The sequence below is a fragment of the Gymnodraco acuticeps genome, unplaced genomic scaffold (genome assembly GCF_902827175.1).
Source record: "Gymnodraco acuticeps unplaced genomic scaffold, fGymAcu1.1, whole genome shotgun sequence".
Lineage (NCBI taxonomy): Eukaryota > Metazoa > Chordata > Actinopteri > Perciformes > Bathydraconidae > Gymnodraco > Gymnodraco acuticeps.
The window spans coordinates 506,222-533,098 of NW_022989800.1; the positions used below are offsets into that span (position 1 = coordinate 506,222).

General features: G+C 44.8%; 1 protein-coding gene across 1 annotated transcript in view; it reads left to right on the forward strand.

Moving 5' to 3' along the window:
• ttc7a (tetratricopeptide repeat domain 7A) overlaps positions 1 to 26,877 on the forward strand; it is a 157,623-nt gene that overhangs the window by 16,529 nt on the left and 114,217 nt on the right. The window contains exons 4-9 of the mRNA XM_034224890.1: positions 9,781 to 9,911; positions 11,209 to 11,333; positions 19,234 to 19,312; positions 19,872 to 20,041; positions 24,026 to 24,089; positions 24,267 to 24,404. Coding sequence (XP_034080781.1) covers positions 9,781 to 9,911; positions 11,209 to 11,333; positions 19,234 to 19,312; positions 19,872 to 20,041; positions 24,026 to 24,089; positions 24,267 to 24,404 — 707 coding nt within the window. The remainder of the gene's footprint in view (positions 1 to 9,780; positions 9,912 to 11,208; positions 11,334 to 19,233; positions 19,313 to 19,871; positions 20,042 to 24,025; positions 24,090 to 24,266; positions 24,405 to 26,877) is intronic.

Here is a 26,877-nt window from a genome sequence, read left to right on the forward strand (position 1 = left end):
CGGTTAGCTCACACTGCAGCTCTAAAGTATTCACTGTCCGACTCACACAAGCAGCTGATACATATCCCCAGTTCCCCTTAGCCTAAGTGATTGTGTGTCAGTCTGAATTGACGCTGTTTGGTATCACAACGCTCTTATGAAAGTTTCTCTGGTATAAAATGGGTGATGTTAGCATAGCAACCGAAGCTAAACTGACTACTTGCTATTGCTATCCTATTGTGGCATAAACCGTTTTCTCCAGGCACATTTTACCGGCGTATTTTTATTATGATTCTACTTGTGATAGTCGGACATGATGACAACCTGTGCAGCCCATGTATTGATTCCATCCGATAGCTGCTATAATACAAAACAAAACGTCTGCCTCTCTCCACAATGATCAATAACAGTGAACGGATGGTCAAAGTAAGGTACAAATAAACAGAATCACACGAAGCCTGGTTAGTGTTGCCTGACTTTATAAAGTGTGTTTATAAGCACTACTGCTTGTAGGCAGGCATGACAGTCGACCCATGTTCAGGGGAGGTGGGTTTAGTTTCCTGCACGCCTCGACGTAAGAGAGACGTAAGCGACGCCACCTCTTAGCTCCGAAGCTCTTGCCTCTAGACCGACAATTTTTTGGAGCTGGAAGTGAACCGGATTCCGGAGCTAAGAGCCGGCGCCGCTGCGGTGTGAACAGGAAAACCCGGCGCTTTTCAGGCTCCAGCTCCGAGCCGGAGCTGAAAAAGCGCTGGTGTGAAAGGGGCAAAAGATGACCTTTGTGTTTCCTCTCGAGTTGCCTCTCCTGATGCCACTTCATGTACAATAACACCTCAGTTATAACATCTATAATGGGATGGACTCAGAGTAAAGTCACAGGGAACAGATTAAGTGTGATTTCTATACAGATGCTGTTTTAAAAATCAGATGATTGTGAGTCATATGTCGAGGAAGCATTTACTATTACTCACAGTCACTCACTTACTTAAGCTGTCATAGTAGTTTCATTATAACACATTCTTCTCTGGGTCACTCCACTCCAGTTAGATACAATCTTAAGTATGTTGTCTATTTTGACACATTGAATAGCAGCATTGTCAAAGGTCATCGGTCACATCCACACAACATTACATAGCGTGTTGTCCCTGAGCTCTCGATAATCTTGTTACGCTCATAATCATCACGTCATTACACTCCCTGTTTCCTATAATGGGACATGACCTCATGCTCTTGAAACAGGAGAATTTCATTACATTAACTGTTCGATTTTCATTTCCTTTTGATTGTTTTGACTGCATGATATTTCAGCGGATCGTGTTCATGTTACTAGTGAAAACAGATCGGATCCGTTGGGGGTTGCATAGCTTCTTCCCATGTTCTTTTGTGTACATATTAATGTGGGAATGAAGTCCGAAGTGAATATTTGGATGATGATGTCTTGTCTGTTGGCAGCTGCCTGCTTATTTGATTAGGCCTGGCATCTGGCCTGAGGCTGCTGTCCGTCACAGGCATCGGTCTAGCAAAGTTCCTGCTCGCTCTGTTTATTTGTACCAATAAGTCCACTAACGGACGTCAGACCGGCATCTGGAACAGGAGCACCAGGCTCACATATTCCACTGTGTACCAGCACTGCATCTATCTGTAAACACAATATGCAAATAAAATAGGGAAAAAACATTTTAATTAATATTGAAGTTCGGTTTGGATGAAAAAATCTATTAGGATTTGGATCTCAGAATGATTCTAAATTAAACTTGTGTAAACAACTCCTGAACCACTACAGAAAGCCCGCGTTTTATCCAGTTTGTACACAACGATGGAGAAACTTAACAAGCAGCAGTGGTCCACTGAAGAGACCAGCTACCTACTGGGAATCTGGTCTTCCGAAGAGGTACAGAGGAAGCTGGAGCACAATTGGCCATTGTTGTTGTTGTCGGTGTGAGCTGTGAGGGGTTTCCGCGCGGTTTGGCTTTATGAAGCAGGCACGCAAACGGTTATGTCATGACGCAAACGATGACGCAATGACGCAGCACCAGTCGGACTCTGGGCTGTGTGAAAAGAGCCGGAGCTAAACCGAAGAACCGGTTCTGAACCTGAAAAGCTCTAGCACGGAGCTTGAACCGGAGTTGCGTTGGTGTGAATGAGGTATATAAGAAGCCCGTAAACAAAGTTGAGGATTAAGTGTTTAATAGTGAATGCACAACGATAAATATCATCAACTGATTTTTAAAAACGAGTTTAAAAAAAGTCACAGCTCGAATGCAAAAAACGAACTCCTTTTTCTTGCAACAACAAAGAAATTACATTTGAAAAAAATGTAAAAGGTGGGGTAAGTAATTCACTTCAGAAACACTTGTTGTTATATTCCATGGAATGCTCTCTAAATCCGCCAGAAACCCGAAAATCTTCGCGCGCGCGCGGGGAACACATGCCTGTGTCCCGTTTTTCCATTTCTGGAAGTTGGCAACCCTACTCATATCTGTTCAGAAACTAGACAAACGTTAAACAAGTACAAACCACAGACTGCCTGTGTCATGGTGAATACAGTCGCTGCTTTATTTATGTCTGTATAGGCCGTTGTTGTGAGTGTGGACGGTCGGAGCATATATAACGATAGTTACGGCTGTAACTACGGTTCTATGAGTCCCGGATGACCGCCAGAGGCGGTGCTTTAAGCACTGGATATGTCCATCGCGCGCATGCGCAGCTCGAGTACCAATAACAACAAAGTCACCTGTGACCTACGTGACACCGGCTATATCAGCCGGTGTCGTCAGAGGATCTGTTCCCAGAATCTTCTCGCGAGCACACAAGAATTCTGAGTGACAGGGAACTCTGGCGGTCATCCGGGACTCATAGAACCGTAGTTACAGCCGTAACTATCGTTCTATTTCGTCCCTACTGACCGCCAGAGGCGGTGCTTTAACCACTGGATGACTTATACCAACAATGTCATGAAGAATCCAAGCCCTTGCTCACCACTGGAAACAGCGGAGCTCGGCAAAAGGACCACGCCCAAAGAATGGGGAGTGGCGACATTGACCTGATGACAACTGGAGAATGTGCCAGAAGACGCCCACGACGCCGCGGCGTAGATGGTCTCCAGGGGCACCACACTCAGGGCAGCCCAAGATGTTGAGATGCTCCTTGTAGAGTGGCATCTCAGCCTGATGGCAGGGGGCGGCCACTGGCCCCGTAAGCCTGTGAGATGGTATCGACAACCCAGTGGGGCAGCCACTGGTTAGAGGGCATAACCTCCTTTAGTGCCGCCAGGGCAAAATCAAGAGTTGCTCCTACTACCGTATACAGGCAGTAGCCTTGATATACGCCCTTTGGGCACCCCCAGGGCACAGCAACTTCGACGTGCCGTACTCCTGAATGTCAAAGCGTGCCAGCTGGGCAGGCTGATTGAAGTGGGTTTGTGGAAGGACCCCGGGCCGGAATGCCACATTTGCCCAAAGGGCAACGCCTGAGAGTCCCACCTTGGGCATGTATTGTTTATGGAGAGGACATGCAACTCCCCGACTCGCTTCCCTGAGGCTATGGCAAGCAGAAATTCTGCCTTCGTGGGCAGCCACCTAAGCCCCACCTGGGCCAGGGGCTCGAAGGGAGGAGATTATAGGGCATCCGGCAGCAGGGGCAGGTCCCAAGCCGGAGCCCTCGGGGTGCTAGGGGGACGCTGCCGTAAAGCCCCTCTCATAAAGAGGGACACCGACCTGTGGCACCCCGCCGTGGTGCCGTCGACCCAAACATGTCGGGCAGAAATCGCAGCCACATAAATTCAGAGTGGAGTGAGAACCTCCACTATCTAGAAGGGACTGTTGTCTAAGCAACAACGTACATGCTGTCCCCAAGGAACACGCACATTCTTGCCCCCCAGTTGGGGTAGGAAGTGCGTGAGTCCAAGCTGCACAGCCCGAAGCTCTAGCACGTTGACCTGGCGCGCACTCTCCTGGGCAGACCGCTGACCCTGAACGGTCCTGCCCTGCCGCACTGCACCCCACCCTGAGAGACATGCACCTATGGTGATGGTCTCCTGGCGGGATGGGATGGCGCCCATGGGCACGCCCACTAGGAGATAGGCCCTGCCCCTCCAGCGTGACAGAGAGTGGAGGCAATGCTGCGACACCCTAACTTCCCTGTGCCTGTGCCACTTGGCGTCCAAGTGAAGGCTGTTCAGCCACATCTGCATGGGGCGCAACGACAGCGGGCCTAAGGGCCCAGCGGCCGAGGCAGCTGCCAGTCTGCCCAAGGGCCGAAGGAACTGAATATAAGGCACCATCTTGCCCGGCCCACGTGGAAGTAGGCATCCCTCAAGTCCACGGTTGAGAACCACTCCACCTGTGCATATGCAGTGGTCAGCATATAGAATGGCAGCACCTTCGGGAATCTGTTGATTCCTCTGAGGTCCAAGATCGGGCGAAATCCGCCGACTTTCTTGCTCACGAGAAAGTACCGCCGAGTAGAACCCCCTTGGCTAAGCAGAGGGTCTTACTGGCTTGATTGCGTCCTTGGACAGAAGGACGGACAACTCTTGGGCCAGAGCTAGGGGCCCCTGCCGGATCGCTGACGACTGTCAATTATACCCAGCCGAAGGCTAGGGGCCGGAGCTGCGGTCCGTACCCCTGGGTTAAGGTGTGAAAACCACCCAAGGGACGGAAGTACAGACCGCCCAGTAACTGAGCTGCTGCTGCGGAAAGCAGTCGACGACCGCCCCCGGGATTTCAGGGCCCAGCCCCCCGGCCCCTGGAGCCTCTTGGGGGGCGCCGGTAAGGCTCTGGGGCACAAGGCCGTCTGGAAGGCGGGCGACCTGGGGCACGAAAGTCATTGGGTCGCGCCGCTAAGACCTCTGCAGACCACCCCTGTAATCCGGCGGCTGAGTGCGGCTGCTAGAGCGGCCCCTGGGCCTGCTGGGAGTGGGCACAGGTCTGCGAAGACCCGAGAGCTGCTGCCTGGTCTGCCTAGCTTGGACGGCACGCTCCAGTGCCTCCAGGGCAGCTGACCTCCCCTGGCTCGACTGGTACGCTACGGAGGACTCTCCTACATGCCTCCGTTAGTGGTGACTGGGCCAGCGAAACCTGGCGACGAGTCTGTACCAGGGACAAGGCCTCCTCATACAGAGGTGCATCAACCGAAGGAGGTGCGTCAGCCGAAGGAGGTGCGCCAACCGAAGGAGGTGCGCCAACCTACACCGGGCCCAGGCTGAAGGGCCAAGAGGCGACTTCCTCATGCCCCTATCGGCAGCTAGCCGATCCACTTTAGAGGACAGCCTGTTTCTAGTCCTTCTATTGGGGGGAGCACACATAGCCATCGCTCCCTCAAGTCGCCGGGAACGGCCGAATTGATCTGGAGGAGGATGTGACAAGGAGAGGTGTCTGTTGGCTGCTGCCAGACGTTCCACCTCAGTGATTCTAGCCACTCTGAGCGCCCGAGGCATGCAGCTACAGCTCATGCAGGCATTTACCGTGAGAACCTCCCTCAGATGCCAGAGGCGGCCGAGGCAGGAGGGGCATCGGTCGTGGCCGTCCTCGGGCTCAAAAGAAGCCATACAGGCGCTACATGAATGAGCCATTCTGTAGGTAGCCAGATGCAGCGTAGCCGGGAGCGGGTGCGGGAACACAGCCTTCACCAGCTACCTGCTTAATGGAAAGAGTAGAGCGTTGCTGCTACTCACCGAACAGAAAGAGGGATGTAATTACACCCACGTTACCGGCAGAGGGAGCGGGAGCGAAAGCACTGCCTTCACCTGGCTGGAACACGGCAGTTCAGCGTCTACCAGGAGCGGGGGCGAGAACACTGCCGGCTGAGTTAGAGACGAATGCCAGATGCAGCATAACCGAGAGCGGGTGCGGGAACATAACCTTCACCAGCTACCTGCTTAACTGAAAAACAGGGCAGTTCCGCGTCTACCAGGAGCGGGGGCGAGAACACTACCTTCACTGGTTGAGTTAGAGACGAATGCCAGATGCAGCGTAACCGGGAGCGGGTGCGGGAACACAGCCTTCACCAGCTACCTGCTTAACAGAAAGACAAGGCAGTTCAGCGCCTACCAGGAGTGGGGGCGAGAACACTGCCTTCACTGGTTGAGTTAGAGACGAATGCCAGATGCAGCGTAGCCGGAAGCGGGTGCGGGAACACAGCCTTCACCGGCTACCTGCTTAACGGAAAAAGGAGGCAGTTTGGCGTCTACCAGGAGCGGGGGGCGAGAACTGCCTTCACTGGTTGAGTTAGAGACGACTGCCAGACGCAGCGTAACCGGGAGCGGGTGCGGGAACACAGCCTTCACCGACTACCTGCTTAACGGAAAAAACGAGGCAGTTTGGCGTCTACCAGGAGCTGGGGCGAGAACTGCCTTCACTGGTTGAGTTAGAGACGAATGCCAGATGCAGCGTAACCGGGGAGCGGGTGCGGGAACACAGCCTTCACCAGCTACCTGCTAAACGGAAAAACGAGGCAGTTCAGCATCTACCAGGAGCGGGGGCGAGAACACTGCCTTCACTGGTCGAGTTAGAGACGAATGCCAGATGCAGCGTAACCGGGAGGGGAAACACAGCCTTCACCAGCTACCTGCTTAACGGAAAACGAGGCAGTTCCAGCGTCTACCAGGAGCGGGGGCGAGAACACTGCCTTCACTGGTTGAGTTAGAGACGAATGCCAGATGCAGCGTAACCGGGAGCGGGTGCGGGAACACAGCCTTCACCCGGCTACCTGCTTAACGGAAAAGCGAGGCAGTCAGCATCTACCAGGAGCGGGGGCGAGAACACTGCCTTCACTGGTTGAGTTAGAGACGAATGCCAGATGCAGCGTAACCGGGAGCGGGTGCGGGAACACAGCCTTCACCAGCTACCTGCTGAACGGGAAGAGTAGAGCTACTACTCACCGAACAGAAAAAGGGATGTAGCTACATCCGCATTACCGGTAGAGGGAGCGGGAGCGAGAGCACTGCCTTCACCTAGCTGGGTAAAATAAAGAAGCTTAACAGTACACGCAAGACGTTAGCCGAGCAGCTGCTGCTAACGATCAAGCAAGATCAAGTCAAATAACACACATGTTTAAGACCAGATAACTAGCTTCGAAAGAAGAGAACAGCACAGAGCCGTAGTTACAGCAGTAACCATGGCCAGTGCTCACACGGCATATAACCGTAGTTACAGTAGTAACTATGGCCAGTACTTACACGGCTTAGAACCGTAGTTACAGTCGTAACTATGGCCAGAACTTACACAGCATAGAGCCGTAGTTACAGTAGTAACTCTGGCCAGTACTTGCACGGCTTAGAACCGTAGTTACAGTAGTAACTATGGCCAGTACTTACATGGCTTGGAACCGTAGTTACAGTAGTAACTATGGCTAGTACTTACACAGCATAGAGCCGTAGTTACGGTATTGACTATGGCCAGTACTTACATGGCTTGGAACCGTAGTTACAGTAGTAATTATGGCCAGTACTTACGGCTTAGAACCTTAGTTACAGTAGTAACTGTGGCCGGTGCCTAAAAGTGTCAGCCAAACGGCTGCCCACTAGATAATATAATATTGGGAGGATGAAATCCTCCTTAATAGCCACACATGCAGAGCACACAGCATACAGTGAAGATTGTTCTCTGCATATCGTCCTAATGCTAGGAGTCTAGTACTAGGAGTCTAGTACTAGGAGCAGTAAATACAACGATATAGCGCTACTGCAACCATACCATGCGTTTACCGGGAGCGGGAGCGAGAGCACTGCCCTCACCGGCTGAGTTAAATAATGAAGCTTAACAGTACATGCAAGGTGTTAGCCAAGCGGCTGCTGCTAACAATCAAGCAACCAAGTCAGAACACAATGTTAAGACCAGATAATTAGCTTCTAAGAAAGAGAACAGCCCGCATAGAACCGTAGGCCATGGTTACAGTAGTAACCACACATGCGGAGGACACAGCACCCGCAGTGAAGATGTTCTCTGCATATCATCCTAGTGCTAGGAGTCTAGTACTAGGAGCAGTAATACAACGATCTAGCGCTACTGCAATCAAACCCTATGTTACCGGGAGCGGGAGCACTGCCCTCACCGGCTGAGTTAATAGTTAAGCTTAACAGCAAGGTGTTAGCCAAGCGGCTGCTGCTAACAATCAAGCGACCAAGTCAGAACACAAATGTTAAGACCAGATAATAGCTTCTAAGAAATAGAAAGTACTTACCTTACTCTCTGCATCTAAACGAAAAACGGGTTTAAAATATGACACTCTGGGCTTTCCATACTAAATTGAATGAGGGATGCAGCCAAAGCTGGGACTCAAATGCTAATGATAGCTCGGGCACAACGCCACAAGCAGAACTTTCAAAAGAGCATAAGGGCAACTTTATGGGAGAGGAAGCGGGAACACTGTCGTCACCAGAAAGTCTAAGCCAAACAAAAAATAAGACAGCAATCAGGACAACTTGGCTGGGAGAGGGTGCGGGGACACAGCCATCACCAGCAACAAGCTGACACCAACCTGTCTGTCGAGGCTCTGCACAGCGCACTGCCGGCCACAGCTCCTGGAGGACACGTTAACGACCCGTAGCTCCGACTGTCAGTCACGAAGCTGCACGCGGCCAGCTGCTTGCAGAGAAATCCCTCAGATCAAACGTTCAAACCTGAACGCTGTAGGCTACAAAAATGTAGCCACGGTACCCTCGCGCAGCGAGAAGATGAAAGGAACAGATCCTCTGACGACACCGGCTGATATAGCCGGTGTCACTTGGGTCACAGGTGACTTTGTTGTTATTGGTACTCGAGCTGCGCATGCGCGCGATGGACATATCCAGTGCTTAAAGCACCACCTCTGGCGGTCAGTATAGGGACGAAATAGAACGTTTGCTTAGCCAAGCTCCATTTAGAAAGCACGCATTTTAAAAGGGTTTTTCGCCTGCAGACTTGTCAAAGCATTAATTCATGGTTTTTACTAACCGATATCAGTATGTTGTTACTTCGGCATCATTTTGAAACGTGTATTACAATTAAATCACGGTCAAATATGTTCATCTTGTTGTAGTTGTAGCCCCCTTGCCAGCTATTCTCTCTCTAGTTTAGCATACTCAGCCCGACTCAGCCTGGTTGTTCTTGGCCCTAGAACCACGATTTAGTCGGGCCAGAAAAAAGGTGAAAAAGTAGCCCTGGGCCAAAACTAGGCCAAGTGGAAACGCAACCAAAAACGGGCCCCGCACGGCTCGGCACGCTTAAAGCGAGCTACCCGCTGCAGTGGAAACGCGCCAAGGAAGGAAGGGGCAGATTTTTTCCGGTTGTGTACTTTCAAATTCTAGCGCACTCAAGCTGGTTCTCCATTCTTACCTACCCTAACCTTTAAGGACTGAAAATGTGTCAGTATTTTCTAATTTATCTGTAATACATGCTTTAAAGAATTTTGAAAAATGTGTTCTATCTTACCAAATATTGATAATTATAATCAGGTTTACCGTTGAGTAGCCTACAATTGATCAATGATGTGTAATATTTATCTGGAGTACATTTTATTTTCAAAATCTGACAGTCGTTCGTATTATTAATTTGGATATTTTCAGAAAAGGCACCTGATTAATCCTTTTACTTTTAATCACACAACAAGACACACATTTAAATGTCCTACTAATTATGAAGTGACAATTGTAGTTTTTGTGGGACAAAGTATATTGTACACATGATTTACTGTATCTTGTGTGTTCACTGCAGTATAACCCGCTAACGTAGCCAGCAGGATAAGTAAAACCCTTCTTTTGAAGCAGTTTGTTGTTGAATGGTAAGTGCAGGTCTGATGGTGTGATGTCCCGTTGTGTCTCAGGTCTGTCTCTGGACCATCAGACGGTCTCCGCAGTGTCTCGTGTCCGCCTGTCAGAAAGGGAGGAGGAGAGTCTGTGCTGTTACCTGAGGGCGTGTGACGCTGCTCTGTCTTACCTGCAGGAGCTCGATAAGGTGGATCTTTAGACGTGTGCAGTGTGCTTTCATGTGTGTGTGGGGTTATGCAGTCCCTTTATGGAGGAGTATCAGGGGAAAGCTTAAGGCGGAAGATCTGTTTTTATTTAGCATTTAGATAATAAAATGAAATTTTGAAGAATGGAGTCAGACTTCAAGTTTTGTACATACCAAAAAATTATGGAGGGAGAAATAATAAATAAATGTTGTACATTGAGGATAACGACAAAATGCTAAAAATATCAAGAATTTAAATATTGAGAATATATTCATCTATATGTACTAGCATTAGCTCGTATATTAAAAGTAGGTCTTTATTCTTGAACTTTTTCAACTTTCAACTTTATTTTGACTTTATTTTACTACATTTTAGCTTCATTATTTTATTTTAAATATAATCCTATCATTTGTCAGCTTTATTTTGGCCATTCAAATGTTATTCTTTAAATGCAAAATCTAAAATAAATCTTCATCCTCTGATTTTTTTCTCTTATAGTACCTAAATACTTAACCATTTAAGCAGTGCTTGTACTTGGTATTAAAGGTCCCATGTCATGGCCATTTCTACTGATCATAATTCCATTGTTGAGGTCTACTAAAATAGATTTACATTGTGCAATTTTCCAAACTCACATTGGTTTCTCATACAGCACCTCTGTATAGTATGTTTATTCACTCTCTGTCCTAAACGGCTTGTTGGAACTCCTACCCCCCCCCCCCCCCCCCCCCCCCCCCCCTCCCTATGAGCCCAGTGGCCGACTGCGAGACAGCGAGACACAGCAAAACCCAGCCCGAATCCAGTCCGAAACCAGCCCGAGCACACATACACACCCGCAGCCTGACTGGGAGTTTGTGTGTGTGCTCACACACAGACTAATAGCCTTGCCGCGTCCCGCCGTCTCAGGGAGGAGAAATCGGCTGCAGCTGAGAAAAGATTGAGTGTGTGTGTGTGAGGAAGTAACGTAGCGGACGTAACGTAACTGCTCCACGGATTGGTCCATTTGGGTATGGGCACGTCACTGTACCCAGGAAGAAAACAATGGAAAAAGATAAATCCCCAACGAGGCGTTCTGGGGCAGCATAGACAGGTATTTTCTGTGTTAGAGTTTTACTCGCTACAGGGTGTACTTTGAGGGTTTGTGACTTTGCAGACCGTTTACATGCAGAAAAACCTTCATATCACACAAGGGGATGGGTAATAACCGGAAAAGCATGACATGGGACCTTTACATTTTTTTTTAACTTACCTAATATATATATATATGGTGAAATAATGAAATGTTTATGATATTTTCAGACAATATCAACGCCTCACAGTAAGACAGCCAAATCCAGTACGCTCCCTCAACCTGTGGAAATGGACCTGGGCTACTTCCTGCAGGCGTCCTTACAGAGCGCGTACCTCTGTCTGCTGCAGAGGGGGTGAGTCTAACAACACTAGGCCAACATTTCATGATTCCAGCCTTTTCCTTGTTAGAAGAATACAAATTACATGCAGTCTAACATATTAATTGTTCTTTCATTTAAAATAAGAAAGTCTTCAGCCTGGATTTAAAAGAAGTGAGAGTCGCAGCGGACCTGAAGTTTTCCAGATAAATGGAGCATAAGAACTAACACTGCTTCTCCATGTTTAGGTTTGACTCTGGGGACAGAAGGCAGACCTGTCCCAAAGATACACATATTTATTTTAAACTATATTGGTCTTTATCATTCTAGATTGTTTTGGTAAAAGTTGCCAAGTATTGGAAATGTCAGCCTTAGAGATGTCTGCCTTCTCTCCAGTATAATGGACCTACATTTTTCTTATAGATTATATTGTATTTTTCTTCAACTTCACCCTCCAACAAGTGAGACGGAGCCTCGGCTTCCTGTTCCGGGGTGATGTGGGCTAGAAAATAGTTCCTACTTGAAACTGCTAATAACAATGTCTGTGGATTCATTTGACTTGTCAGGTCAGGATTTCTTGAAAGATACATTTATTTTGAGTTTTTTTTTATATTTTCTAACGGGTTATGTCTTTGCCACTTTAAGCACCAGGGCCCAGGAGTGGAGTGCACCAGCTGGGCGTAAAAAAGTAGGGCTTAACTCTAACGTCGGGCTTAGCTACGTCCGACGTAGTGATTCGAATTTACACCGAGTGCACCGTGGTTGCGTTCCGATAATCCAAAAATCAGCTCCTAAATTCTAACCCTATCTCCTATTCCTTGACCTCTGAGTGAAACGTCACGGGGTTAAGGGATAGTGGATAGGAGAATTCAAAAGGACTTAGGAGAAGAGACCGCGGTACTTTAGAGAATCCGAATGCACTTTCACTATCCAACGTGTTTATGATGCGCCAGCGAACGTCATGAATGTGCGTCTGCTGCTGTGGGGAAACTATGGAAACTACAGTTTTCTATACAGCGGACTACAACATGGATGTTTAATAAGAACGAGGGACTACTGTAAACTCATCTAGAGACTGCACCGTGCTCTGATGCTGTTGCTTTATGCTTTATGAACGTGGACAACAGAGAAACATATTCTTCATGACCAAAGTTGGAATTGAAATAAAAAATGAAAGTGAAACTTATGCTCGTCACCCTCTCCCTCCGGTCCACATTAATACAAATGATCCCAATACGTATGATTGTATGAACTATGAAAATATCTTAAAATCAATACAAATGTATTTATTATAAACATTAGTCCTTAACATCTATCACTGTGTATATCACCATTCAAACATCTTTTAAAAGTTGAACAAACCCCACACAGCTCAGTAAAGACTGTGAAATGTTGACTTTATTTGATCATTTCAGTAAAAACTAACGTTCATATTTCTCTTTTTGATTATAATACTGATGAACGTTCAGAAAAAAGCACTTTGGCAACTTACCACATACGTTTTAAAATGCTTAATAAGCACCGTAACTTTCATGATATCATATATCGGTCATAATCGGTTGTTTCCGTGAACGGCCGACTGTTGAGTGACGGCAAATGCTGCGGCTGCAATGCATTGTGGGGCAGCATTTTCTCCTCTCCTTTCGGTTAGGGAGGTCCAGTGGTTCCTAAGCTAAATGAGGTTATAAAGGAAGTTTGAAACCTCCTTTGCTTTCATTTGGAGAATTGGAACGGCACTTATCATGGCTGCCAGTGAGGGACTTCCGGGTAATTTCACTCCGTTAGGAAGGTTCCTAAGCTAAATGGACTATTGGAATGCAACCCAAGCCTGACTAGTCTCGGGCGTAGCTGCGCCTGGTCTTAAGATGCGCGTCCACGTGAATACACGCGAAACAGTAATTGTTGCCAAGCAACGCCATTTTACCATTTTACAGACTCAGAGGACCGCAGAGAAGAGGGAATTCCCACACCCACAGCGTCAGCGATGACTCAAGGGGAATTCCAAATGGCCACACCCCGAAAGAGAAAGAGGGATTTGTCAGAGCTACAGCGGGAACTGACGGAGAAAGAAATCGTTCGTGTGGAGGTGGAGACCGTCAAATTGAGAGCGGAACACGAACAAATTCAGCTGGAGAAGGAGAAATTAAGACTCTTCTTAATGCCCTTTCATTGTTAAACATGTAAACAAGACGCCCTGCCATCGTTAATATCCTTCTTGCCTGTTTTACGTTACTATGGATACTAGTCTGTCTTTCCGATTTACGCCTGCTCCATACTAGGCGTAAAAGTTACACCCGGGCGCAACGCGTACAGGGCTTAAGTCTAAGTGGTGCACTAGTCATAACTTTAGTTTGGTCTTAACCTTCGGTTCTACGTCGGACATAGAGTTAAGCCCAGTTTACGCCCAGCTGGTGCACTCCACTCCAGGAGTTCAAAACTTTGAATCCCTATCTGATCAGATCAGATTTGGATTTTGGGGAGTTCAAAACCAAAAAACAGGATTAGGATCACTTTGATATCCGATCAGATCAGGGAATCCAATCCAAGCTTTAATCTGGATCAAATCTTCAAAACGGGTAGTTCAAACCGACAACACAGGATTGGGATCAGTTTGATCCCAAAAAACTGGATTATCCTGATCCCACCAGAGGGGTGGATTTCCAGTGGATTACCAGAGCAAAATGTACTGTACAATTTATTTTAAAATATGTTTCAATTTAAATAAGATGGCAAACTTTGTTAACTGAAATAATACACAATTTTTAGCCTTCATGGGAAATACATTTTATTTTTCATTTGTTGCTCACGTTTGGCCTATTTTGTTTTCAACCAAATGTTGATGACATAAATGTTTATGCTCATAAAAGTATCACAACAAAGATTGTCAAGCACAAATGTAATTTAGATTAAAGAAAAAATATCTTCAACAAAAAAAAAGTCCATCATCTGTCATCACCTTTCAAATTTAAAATATAAATAGACATTATAGATGTCTCTGCAATGTGGTCTCTTGTCTTTCTTGTATTATTTTTCATATCCACTAGATGGCGATCGGTAGGATTAAAGCACTGATATTCAGGATCTAGTAATCTTGAAAAGTCGTAATCTGGATCAGGCTGATCCTATCCTGAATTGCTTTGAAATACTGGGACAAAATCTGGCCGACTTGTCTGATCCTGGATCACAAAAAATGAGATTTCAAAATCTGATCGGATCTGATTGAGATTAAAAGTTTTGAACTCCTGGGACCATAAGACCACGGCCATGTCGTTTTATGACATTCAAAAGAAGGCAGATAACTCTAAAAGTACTTTTCAGCGGGGGCGGCGCCAGGGGGGAGCTGGGGGGTGCTGAAGCACCCCCCAGGATTGCCAAAGCACCCCCAATAAATATGTTTTTATTTTTTTTTATATAAAATTATTATTATTATTTTTATTAAATTAAATTAGACAAATTATTGATTACATCAATGCAAATGTGAAACAAACTCATTTTTTTACCAAAAACATAAAGCCAACACAGGTGATATGATTAGGCCAATGGCCAGCACCCATTAGATTTTTGACCTACCCATAGGCTAAATTACTTTGTGACACTTCAGTGACTTCCTGTTAGCTAGAGCGCCAAATTATTAGCTAACGTGGATGTTGAGCAAAGTGAAAAATTGATCGTTTTTTAGTCCTAAAACGTCCACGTGTAAGCGAGAGGGATTCTGAATCTGCACATAATAGGCATCGTGAGGCAGAGGCTGAAGGTGTCACGCTCACCGACCAGGAGGAGGACCAAGAAAAGCCGTGGGAGGATGGAGATGAGGAGGAAGGAGCTGAAATGCCCGGCCCCGCGGCTGCACCTGCGGCTGCTGCGGAGGAGGAGGAGGAGGAGGAGGACATAAGTAACAATCCTCAAGAGGGCCCAAGACGGCCAATTCTTCAAAAATACCCCACACGGCCATTTGGAAATCAGCAGAGATGTTTCTATAAAGGCTGGATGGATCAACATGTATGGTTAGAATACAGCGTGTCCAAAGACGCAGCGTTTTGCTTTGCTTGTCGGCACTTTTCAAAACGAGTGCACGGAGTGCAACCAGCATTCATCTGCAATGGGTTCAACAACTGGCGAAAAGCATCAGCGACTCTGAACACTCATGAAAGTGCGGCGCACAAGTTTGCTATGGAAACATGGAGTGAGGTTAAACAAAAACAGACAAGTGGCTCAAAAATAGCAAACATTATTGACAAGGGACATTCAGCTTTGGTTATGGAGAACCGAAAGTACATGCAGGCCGTGGTTGAAAGCCTTCCCTATACCGCTTGTCAGGGAATCACACAGCGAGGTCACAGCGAGGGTGGGGACTCCTCTAATAGGGGTAATTTTATCGAGCTTTTGCACCTCATCAAAATGTTTGATGTTACAGTGGATAAAAAATTGGCAAGCAATCCATCAAATGCCAAATACACTCACCATGACATACAGAACGAATTATTTAATATAATGGCTGATATGATACGAAAAGAAATAAGTGATGAGGTGGGGGAGGCAGAGTACTTTGCTGTGTTGGTGGATGAAAGTAAAGACATTAGTAAGAAGGAACAGATTTCAGTGATCGTGCGGTATTTACAGCCACTGACAGAGACGTTGCATGAGGAATTCTTGCATTTCACCCCAGCAGATGGGTTAGACGCAGACTCACTACTAAACAGCATAAAGCTTACACTCAGTCAGTGTTATATAGACATTAATGGTTGTGTTGGCCAGTGCTATGACGGAGCATCTGTAATGTCAGGATGTAACAATGGAGTGCAGGAAAAGTTCAGGAAAGAAGTGCCACAGGCAATTTATATACATTGCCATGCTCATAGGCTCAACTTGGTGCTGGTGGACTGTGTGCATAATGTCAACGCTGCAGCAGAGTTTTTTGAGACACTACAAATGCTCTACAAGTTTTTCTCTGGGTCAGTGGTGCACGATCTGTTCATGAAAAAACAAAAGGAACTCGAGCCAACAGCACATTGCGTAGAACTCAAGAAGCTGAGTGATACTCGCTGGGCATGCCAATATACTGCAATCTGGGCAGTCAAGAAAACTCTCCCAGCAATACTGGCTACCCTGCGTGACATCATCGGCCTGTCAAATCCACACCGGAGGACAGAGGCGAGAGCTCTCAGTGCAATCATGGACGAGACATTTGTTGTACATCTCATTATTTTCGAAGATGTATTCAGAACAACCAAGTTCATGTCGGATCAGCTTCAGTCCGCCACTTTTGATCTTGAAGCAGCAGATGATCTGGCCCAGTCTGTTACCAATGCCATATCTGAAAAGCGGACCGAGGACAAGTGGAGGGAAATCAGAAATGAAGCAGAAAGTCTGTGCGTGAAGGCAGGAATTGCACCACAGACGCAACGTGAGAGAAGGCGGGCCCAAACATCTCGACATCTGGAGGGGTTTGTAGTGGAAGCCCCGTTAGAAAGAGCACGCTTAGAAACAGATGACCTGAGAACACACTCGTTCTATCCTGTTATAGACAGGTTGTTAATGGAGATGAAACGTCGCTTTTCAACAGAAACCAATGAAGTACTGAGAGGTGTGTCCGCCCTGAGCCCCAAACACACATCATTTCTGCACAAAAAAATGATACTGCCCATGGTCCGCCACTATGGAATCAGTGAGGAAAACCTGTCTGCAGAGCTTTACCAAGTTCGCCGGCTGTTGCAAAGAAAAGAAGAACAGGGACATACTATCACCAGCACCAAGGAGTTTCTATCCCTCATGAGGCCATACAGAGATGCATGTATAGACTTGTACAAACTGATATGCATATCTCTGACACTTCCCGTGACCTCAGTGAGCTGTGAGCACAGTTTTTCTTGTCTGCGTCGTTTGAAAAACTACCTGAGGAACACCAGTGGGGACTCTCGAACCAGTAACCTGGCACTGTTGGCCATAAACACTGTGAGAACAAGGGCCCTGGACAGCGACAAAATCATTGATGCATTTGCCCTCAGCCACAACAACAGACGCATTGTTTTGTTATGAAGATGTCTAATGGTAAGTGCATGATGATGCACCCCCTCTGTTGCCTATTATAAATGTAATGCATTGATGGTTGAGGCAAACATTCTGACTATTTATAGTTATTTCTATGTGGCCTACTTGTGTTAAATTCTATGTTCAGAGCCAGTGTGTTAGGCTTGTGGACCTTACCCGCTGTAACAGTTGTAAATATGCAGTGGTGTTTGTTTGTACATCATTTAAATTAGTATAATCACACTAGTTCTGTGTTCTTCGTTTATTTATGTTCAATACCTGACAAGGTCGGAGATCAGTGGGCGGAACTTCTGAAATGTAGTCACTATACTCAGAAGATTATTTTTGTGTGTACACCCACCACCCTTTATATTGTTCCTCACGTTTCCTCTTCCCTTTTTGTTTTTGTAAATGTTTCCACGTGAGAGGAGTCACTGTGAGGGATACAAAATGTAATACTGATTTGTTATATCTGTTGTCAGCGATTAAAAGAAAATCGTCTAAACTGTATGCTGGCTCGGGTCTCATCCATCCATGAACAACACAAAACACAACGCAGAGACCGCTTAATGTTGCTCTCAAAGTGCACCAATTGATGCATTTAATTTCAATATTTAAAATAAAATCTTCACGCCTTCATTGTAACAGTTGCGGGTGTACTGTGTGTGTGCGCGTGTGGGGAGTGTTGCAGTAGAAAATTCAACTGTAGCGCCGGTGCATTAATGGGAAACCCTAAATGTTTGAGCACCCCCTATGAAACGTCAAGCTACCCCACAGCACCCCCTAGAGGAAATCTCTGGCGCCGCCACTGCTTTTCAGCCATGAGATGCAATACCCATGAGGCTCACTAAATCATCAGGTGAAAAGTTTATAAAATATAACTGCTTCTTAAGTCTGGGTAACATTACAAAAAAAGCCAAGAACATGTATATTTTCAAAGATTTTGGTTGTATAGTTTGTAGTGAGCCTTATATAACAACCAACTGGAAGTCTAATTTATGTACCTATGTTTACTCTACATTACATGACTAGTCATACACAATGATTGATGACTTGAGTCCTTTCCTTCAGGATTGATTGTAACGGAGGGAACCTTGGGCTTTTTTGTCTGTTGTAGAAACTGAGGCGGAGAAGAAATAAAGGAAAAGCTTTTAATAAGTGTACCACTTGACCACTTGACCTCAGTGAAGCAGAGATGCATTTTTATTTGTGACCAGCAGGTGTCATTGTGCTCTTGGACTCAGAAAACAAATGCACCATGTGTTGGATATTCTGTTTTTAGTGTATTAGATACACCTAGCTCAAAATAATAGAAAATCATCCAATCATGGAGGTTATAATGTTCTGTTTTTGATCAAACGGACATAGAGAGGTTTTAAAATAGAAATATGTATACGATGGATAAAATACTGAAAAACCTTTAATAGACACTTGCATCTGAGTGTATTACCACAATCATAGAAATCCAAATCCAAAACAGTTGTATTGGCATGCATGTTCGAGTTACATTATTACTGAAAAGTTTTACACAAGAAAAGTACATCTAGAAAACGTATATATTTATAAACTTCTTTCAACTGTTTTTTATGACAAGCTGTGACGCTCAATATGTTAAGCAGATTTCTGTTAGAATATAAGCCTCTTATTATTTATTATAGTATGATATTAATAGTTTTGCCTCTAGCCATAATATGACACATCCTGTTGCAGCTTCTTCTGCGTTATATATATGCCACCTTCTTAAACTGATAAACGCCCTCTTTGTGTGTGTGTGTGTGTGTGTGTGTGTGTGTGTGTGTGTGTGTGTGGTGTGTGTGTGTGTGTGTGTGTGTGTGTGTGTGTGTGTGTGTGTGTGTGTGTGTGTGTGTGTGTGTGTGTGTGTGTGTGTGTGTGTGTGTGTGTATGTTAGTCATCTCGCACAGGGTGCTCACCAACTGCGTAGGGTGCTCAGGGTGGTGGAGTCACGAGGGTCTCAGAGCTTCAGGAAGGTGAGTAGTGATACACTCACACACACACACACACACACACACACACACACACACACACACACACACACACACACATACACACACACACAATGGTGATGTTTGTATTCCTTTAAAGCAGGCCTCTGCTTTACTTGCTTAATTTCAAAAATACATGTAGCTCTTTTTGCATATAATTCTTATTTACTCTACTTAAAGCAAACAATGACCACTCAGAGGAACTTATTCATGCGAAATAACAGTGATTATAATTCCATATACAAAAGATAAAATTGTATAGCAACTATAGTAATTGTAGTACAATGTATTATTGCCTTTACCTTATAATGTGTTATGATAATTGTTATAAAGCATTCTGTATATTGAGTGCTTAAAACTGTATTTATACAGTGCTGTGTGCTGATTATAAGTCAGTTTATAATCCATTAGACATTAGCAACATAGAAAGTATTAATATCTTATATGATGAAAAAAAAGAATACTGCTACGACGTTATACATCATTGCATCATTCTCTCATCTGTCTGCTCATCATCTCGTTAATACATTGTGGTTTCCTTTAGTCTGCAGCGAGGAAGCTAGCAGAGGTACTGCTGAGCTTTGTGAGTGAGGACAGCTACTGGCCCCCGCTGGGCCCCCCACCCTCAGCCTGGCTCCACAGAGAGGGGGCCGCGGCCTCCAAAGACGCCGTCTACCCCACTGTTAAACCACCGCAGCGCTACAGCACTGACAGGTCTGTTTGGATTATTTCTAATGTCAATACCTTTTGTTGTGTTTCATGCTACTTGTCTTAATTATTCCTCTTAATTCTCTTATTATTGTGATCCTACCATCAGTGTACTTTGAGCAATTGCTTAACAATTTTTTTTGTTACTCCTTTGTGTCCAAAATTATTTTGTCGAAATTGCACTTTCAGCAGGTGTTGTATCAGTTTTGTGCAAGATAATATCCTCCAATTGTGGGGCTCGTCAGTTGGCGCCAACACCCTTTATTCAAGTGTGTTTTGTTCTAAAGACTATGAGTCATCATCAGGGACAGGGAGGGGACATACTTCCCCCAGAGAGCTCAGAGGGTACCTGTTTACACTGGGTCAGTCAAGGTGAGCAATCCCAGGACACCTCTCCTCCTCTCATCAGTGGGATGTATTACTGTACTCATATAAAGAAGCACAAAATAAATACTAGGCATTTAATGCTTGTGAAAATATAAATATGCATATGGCATAAAATAAATACTTATATTGGTTTGTTTTTTAAAAGGCAAGTACTAGAATGAAAAAGAAAAAAATGCACCTGTGATTTTCTTCAATAAGCCCTTTTGCCCAGTGTTCAGGTGAACTGGGAAAATTATCTTTAAATCATCAGCCATCATTTGGCCAAGTTACTCAGTACAATAGTCCCTTTGTTGCACAAATGTTGAAACTAGAAAAACATTATATGACATTTGTTTGTAGCCTTTATTTAACCAGGTGAAAATCCCATTGAGATCAACGATCTCTTTTTCAAGGGAGACCTGCAGCACATTGGTTACACATAAAAACAACAGAAAACAAAAAGGACAGCAATACAACATAATTACAGGGGTATACATTAGCAACCTATTCACAATGACAGATATCTAATAACATTTCATCTATCCGAGCTTTAAAATGATGCAAGGGAACTTTGCATAGTGTTCCAAGCTAGAGGAGCAGCACACATAAAAGCTTTAGTACCTAAAACAGTCCTAGCACTTGGCACATGTAATACAAACACATCCTGGGATCTCAGGCAATAGCTACTTGCCACTCTCTGTGAGATCAAGGAGCATATATAAGTTGGTAGTTTACCCAACATGGCTTTATAGATAAACATGTACCAATGACTGAGCCTCCGTACAGTTAGTGAAGGCAAACCTGCCCTGGCATACAGGGTACAGTGATGAGTAAGTGCTTTACAGTTAGTAACAAATCTCAGAGCACTGTGATAGGCGGCATCTAACTTTTCCAGGCAATGGGCAGGTGCATTCATATAGATCAAATCACCATAGTCCAGCACAAGTAAAAAGGTCACAGTGACTAGCCTTTTCCTGGCCTCAAGCAAGAAACAGGACTTGTTTCTGAAAAAGAAACCTAGTCTAACCCTCAGTTTTGTAAGCAGGTTATTGACATGAAGTTTAAAAGTAAGACAATCATCAAGCCAGATACCTAGGTATTTGTAACAGGTAACCACTTCTAGTACTTGTCCTTGCATAGTAACAATATCCAAAGCAGTCTCTGGAGTTTGAACCATTTAAAAAAAGCATTACCTTGGTTTTCTCAACATTTAAAAGAATCTTAAGCTCAGCGAGCTGAGTCTGAATAATGTTAAAAACAGCCTGTAATTTAACACCAGCCTCCTTAAATGAGGGACCTGCACAGTACATCACGGTATCATCCGCATAAAAATGTAAAGTAGCTTCATCCACATTTTCACCTAAACTGTTGATGTAGATGGAGAATAAAAGTGGACCTAAAACAGAACCTTGAGGAACACCATTAGCAATGTTCAACCACTCAGAAGACAGCCCATCAACGTGAACACATTGGGACTTTTCAGAGAGGTAGTTCACAAACCACCCCTCTGCATGGCTGGATATGCCGATACTGAGTAGCCTCTGCTTTAAAATGTGATGATCGACGGTATCAAACGCTTTGGAAAGGTCAATAAATAGAGCTGCACAACTCTGCTTATTATCTCAAATATTCATAATGTCATTCACCACTTTCATTGTCGCAGTGATGGTGCTATGTTTCTTTCTGAAACCTGACTGATGTTTAGACAGGATATCATTATTACATAAAAACTCCTTTACTTGTTCACTCTAGGAGTTTGAGCACCTTCGCCAGAACTGATCATTTAGAGATTGGCCTATAGTTATTTAAAATAGTTGCCTCCCCTCATTTTAGCAAAGGCAAGACATAAGATGACTTCCATACTTTTGGAATTGCATTTGTGCTGAGGGAGAGGTTAAAAAGAGTAGTGAGAGGTGGAGCAATAACATCTGCAGCTATCTTTAAAAAGAAAGGTTCTACCTTGTCCGGGGCAGCCTGTTTGTTAGGATCTAGCTTAGATAATGCTTCATGAACAACATTGACAGTAAAAGGAGTAAAACTGAAAGGGTTTTCCAGACCACATTGTTCAGAGTCACGGATTGGGGTGTTCACAGCAGCAGAGTTAGTGACAGAATAAAACAGAGAGCCACAGGACACAACATGCTTATTAAAGCAATTTAACATGGTGGCCCTGTCCGATATAGTGCCAGATGCTGTGGTAAGGCACGGAGCTCATTACGGATCATATTACCAACATGACATGGAAAACATAACATAACAACATTAACATGACGAGAGAGTATGACATGACATAACAGTGGAACATAGCATGGTATGACATAACAAGATAAAATAATTACATAACAAGAAAATATGCCATGACTTAAGAGAACACCATACCATGACATAAGAACACAATATAAAATAACATAGAATATAACAGCAAAGCATGACATGACACCATTCAGTCAATATAAATCAATCAACTTCATTTGTTTTAGCATCTTTCATACAGTTTCAATATGCCATATAGAAAAAGTTAACAAGAAAATGGTGGAAAAAAATAATTAATAAAATACAAATAAAATTAGATAAAATGATACAAATTAATACAAAATAAAACATGATATAATTTAACAACTTTAGATACAATAAAACAAGTAAATAAAATAACGTTAAAAATAATCAGATGGCAAGTAATATTAAATAAATTGACATTGCATAAATGACATAACATAAAAGCATGAGAGAAACATAAAAAAAAACATTATAACATAACATATGACATAAAGGGACTGTGTACATATGTATACTGTAACATAACATGACATATATTGACATATGGATGGATGGCATATGCATGGCACAGTACTGACAGGAGCCTGCATCAGCACTCTGAACTGTATCTCAGCGTCATGTTGGCTCCCTGCAGCCCCCTCTTTGCAGGGATCCTGCACTCACTGCGAGCCGTACTTAGTCACCACCACATGACTAATCCTGCCCACACTATCATAAGTGAAGATCTAAATCCATGTCTGAGATTAGAAGGAGAGGGGGAACAGAAGACTTCACCCTGAGGAATGGCTGCACTCCAGTATTGTTCATGGCTGTTGTCATCAGCTGCCTCTTTTGCAAAGGCCAGGACGGTGTCTGGTAAATGTGTCCTTTAATAAGACACGGGCCCACCAAAGAGGGAGGAGAAGCAGAGAAAGTGATGAATGAGAGGAATGGGAGAGAAGAGATGGAAGAAATACATTAGCCTGTGTGTGTGTGTGTGACATTTGAGATAGTGCTGTGTAGCGATACACCCCGGGTGGTCCGTGTTGGGTTACAGCACCACAAGTGAGACAGAAACTGGACACTCCCAGCAATCTGACTATCTACCTTTAGAAAGGCTGTGTGTGTGTGTGTGTGTGTGTGGTGTGTGTGTGTGTGTGTGTGTGTGTGTGTGTGTGTGTGTGTGTGTGTGTGTGTGTGTGTGTGTGTGTGTGTGTGTGTGTGTGTGTGTGTGTGTGTGTGTGTGTGTGGTGTGTGTGTGTGTGTGTGTGTGTGTGTGTGTGTGTGTGTGTGTGTGTGTGTGTGTGTGTGTGTGTGTGTGTGTGTGATTAGACTTCCTGTTTATTTCTTATTCCCTGTGTCCTGCAGTTGCTTCTGTCCTCAGGACGTGGTGGAGGAGGCTGTGTTGTTGCTGCTCATCACCGAGTCCATGGTGAGACACACACACTACCTCATTCTTCGCCTTTTTGCTTTCAAAACATAATATTTCAACACTTTAAAGGGGACCTTTCTGCTGAGGTCATCCATATTACCGCCTTTCCCATCCTGATTTGTCTTCCTCCTCCTCTTCCTTCCCGCTTTTCCTCACTCTCCCTCTCTGTCCGTCCAGGCCAGCGGAGACGCGGTGATCAGTCGTCTTCCAGACCAGGCTGAAGCCCGTCAGAGCAGCCTGCAGGATGCCACCTCCGTCTATGACCTGCTCACCCTCGGCATGGCCAGAAGGGGGCAGTATGGCATGCTGTCTGAGGTGTGGTGACACACATACACACACAAGCTTAGTGAGACACACACAATCCATGCTGGAGGTCTGAGGGGAGGAAAGCGTGAGAGATGAGATGTGTTAGTGAGAGCTTTGCCTTTGCCGAACTTTATAATGAATGTCCTTATCACTTTGAGCAAGAGGATTATGTGTATTTTTTTCTCTTCTTCCTGCATTTTCTTTCTTATTATCTCACACTTAATTCCTCAATTTTTCTTTTTTTACAAACTCGGTTACCCCCCCTAATGTGACCTCTATGTAGAAAGTTTGGGAGGCGTAGGTTGGAGAAGTCGTCTAAAATTAGGTTTGTCCACCTGTCTCACTGATTCACAGAGAGCATCAGTCATGGTATAAGGAGGACCACACACACACTCTCACAAACACACACACACACACACACACACACACACACACACACACACACACACACACACACACACACACACACACACACACACACACTGAGGTAGTTCCACTTAGACCAGTGATCAGCTTGCTGATATATGAGGCCAGTATGGGCCATTTATTAAGAAGTAGGTGTCAGCCAGTCAGTGCCATCCATCTCTGATGTGATGAAGAAGATTCACATTGATTGATTACAGACTTTCTGAAACATGAATCAATCCACAAGGATTGAGGCTAGTTCTGGTTCCAATATCACTTTTCATTTCGAGGATACACAGGTATGTATTAGTATTACAATTAGCTAGGGTTTTTCTGTTGCATACATTTTACATCATTATATAATACAACAAAATTGCTAGAGTTTTGTATGGTAAAAATTAAAAGATGACATATCGGACAAGTGTAAGAAGTATCTAAATCCTATGATTAAGTAAAAGCAGTAACACCAGAGTGTAAACATATTCCAATTTCGAGTAAAAGTCCTCCATTCAAAATGTGATCAATAAAAGTAAATGATATTAGTTCTTTCATGTATGATCATATAAATTAAATGATTGGATTAATATTACTGATGGATTAATGCTGGTCAGGTAGAGACAGTTTCAGTGGTGTCAGTCCGCCGCTCTAATGGTATGGTTTATTGGATGGATAAGCATGATATTTGCTACGGATATTCCATGTCCGGTGAATAATGAGTTTGGTGATCCTTTGACTTTAACCTGGCACCGCCTTGAAGTTGTATCGAAATGTTGGAACCGGTTCCGGTTCGGAACCGGTTCCAACATTTCGATTCCAACAGCATCATTTAGAAATGTGAATTTCGGTTCCGCTTTTCGATGCCTGAGGAAATGTTTCTCGTCGCTCTCCGTAGCCTACTGTATGACTGCGGCGGGGCGGGAAATGTAGCGTTGTACTAGTGATGGGAATTCCGATTCCCTTCGGGGACACGAATCTTTTGATTCAGTTCACTTGAAAGATTCGTTCACTGATTCGTTCACCGGTTCGCGAACGACTTCTGGTGATTTGCACGTTCGCGAACGATTCGTCTTTGTACTTAATTCGTTCAGTGAGTCTTCACTACTGCTGAAATCCGTACAAGAAGTTTGCTGGCGTAACATTTATGATATTAAAACACATTTTACACCTCACCTTGTTTCCCCATGAATTATGCTCTGGGAATAGGCTACATATTATTTAAGAAATATCATTGGCCATTGTTAAATCTCTCATACATTTGTGCCTGACTATACGATGTATTACAGCAGGCTAGCACGTTATACTTTCAAACCCATGCACGTACTATGTGGCCTAACTTAAATCCCAAAGCATTAAACTCCATTTGGTGGAATTCAAAGTGAATACAAACATATATACTCTACATCGGTGACGATTTATTCATATTCTATGTACCCATCTATGTTTACCTTTAGCTAGCGGCTAAGCTAGTGGGACGCTACGGAGCCCAGCTATCCGCCCTCTGAAGCTTTTAGGGCCGACAGGGGGAGGAGAATACAACGCTGTGTATATTTATCACTAAGCTAGCTGGACTCTACGGAGCCCAGCTATCCGCCCTCTGAAGCTTTTAGGGCCGACAGGGAGAGGAGAATGTCCCGCTAACGCTGTGTGTGTTTCACATTAGCGGGACGCTATGGAGCTCAGGTATCCGCCATCTGAAGCTTTTAGGGCCGACAGGGGGAGGAGAATACAACGCTGTGTGTATTTATCGCTAAGCTAGCTGGACTCTACGGAGCCCAGCTATCCGCCCTCTGAAGCTTTTAGGGCCGACAGGGAGAGGAGAATGTCCCGCTAACGCTGTGTGTATTTCACATTAGCGGGACGCTATAGAGCTCAGGTATCCACCATCTGAAGCTTTTAGGGCCGACAGGGGGAGGAGAATACAACGCTGTGTGTATTTATCGCTAAGCTAGCGGCTAAGATAGCTGGACGCTACGGAGCCCAGCTATCCAACCTCTGAAGCTTTTAGTGCCGACAGGGGGAGGAGAATGTCCCGCTAACGCTGTGTGTGTGTGTGTTTCACATTAGCGGGACGCTATGG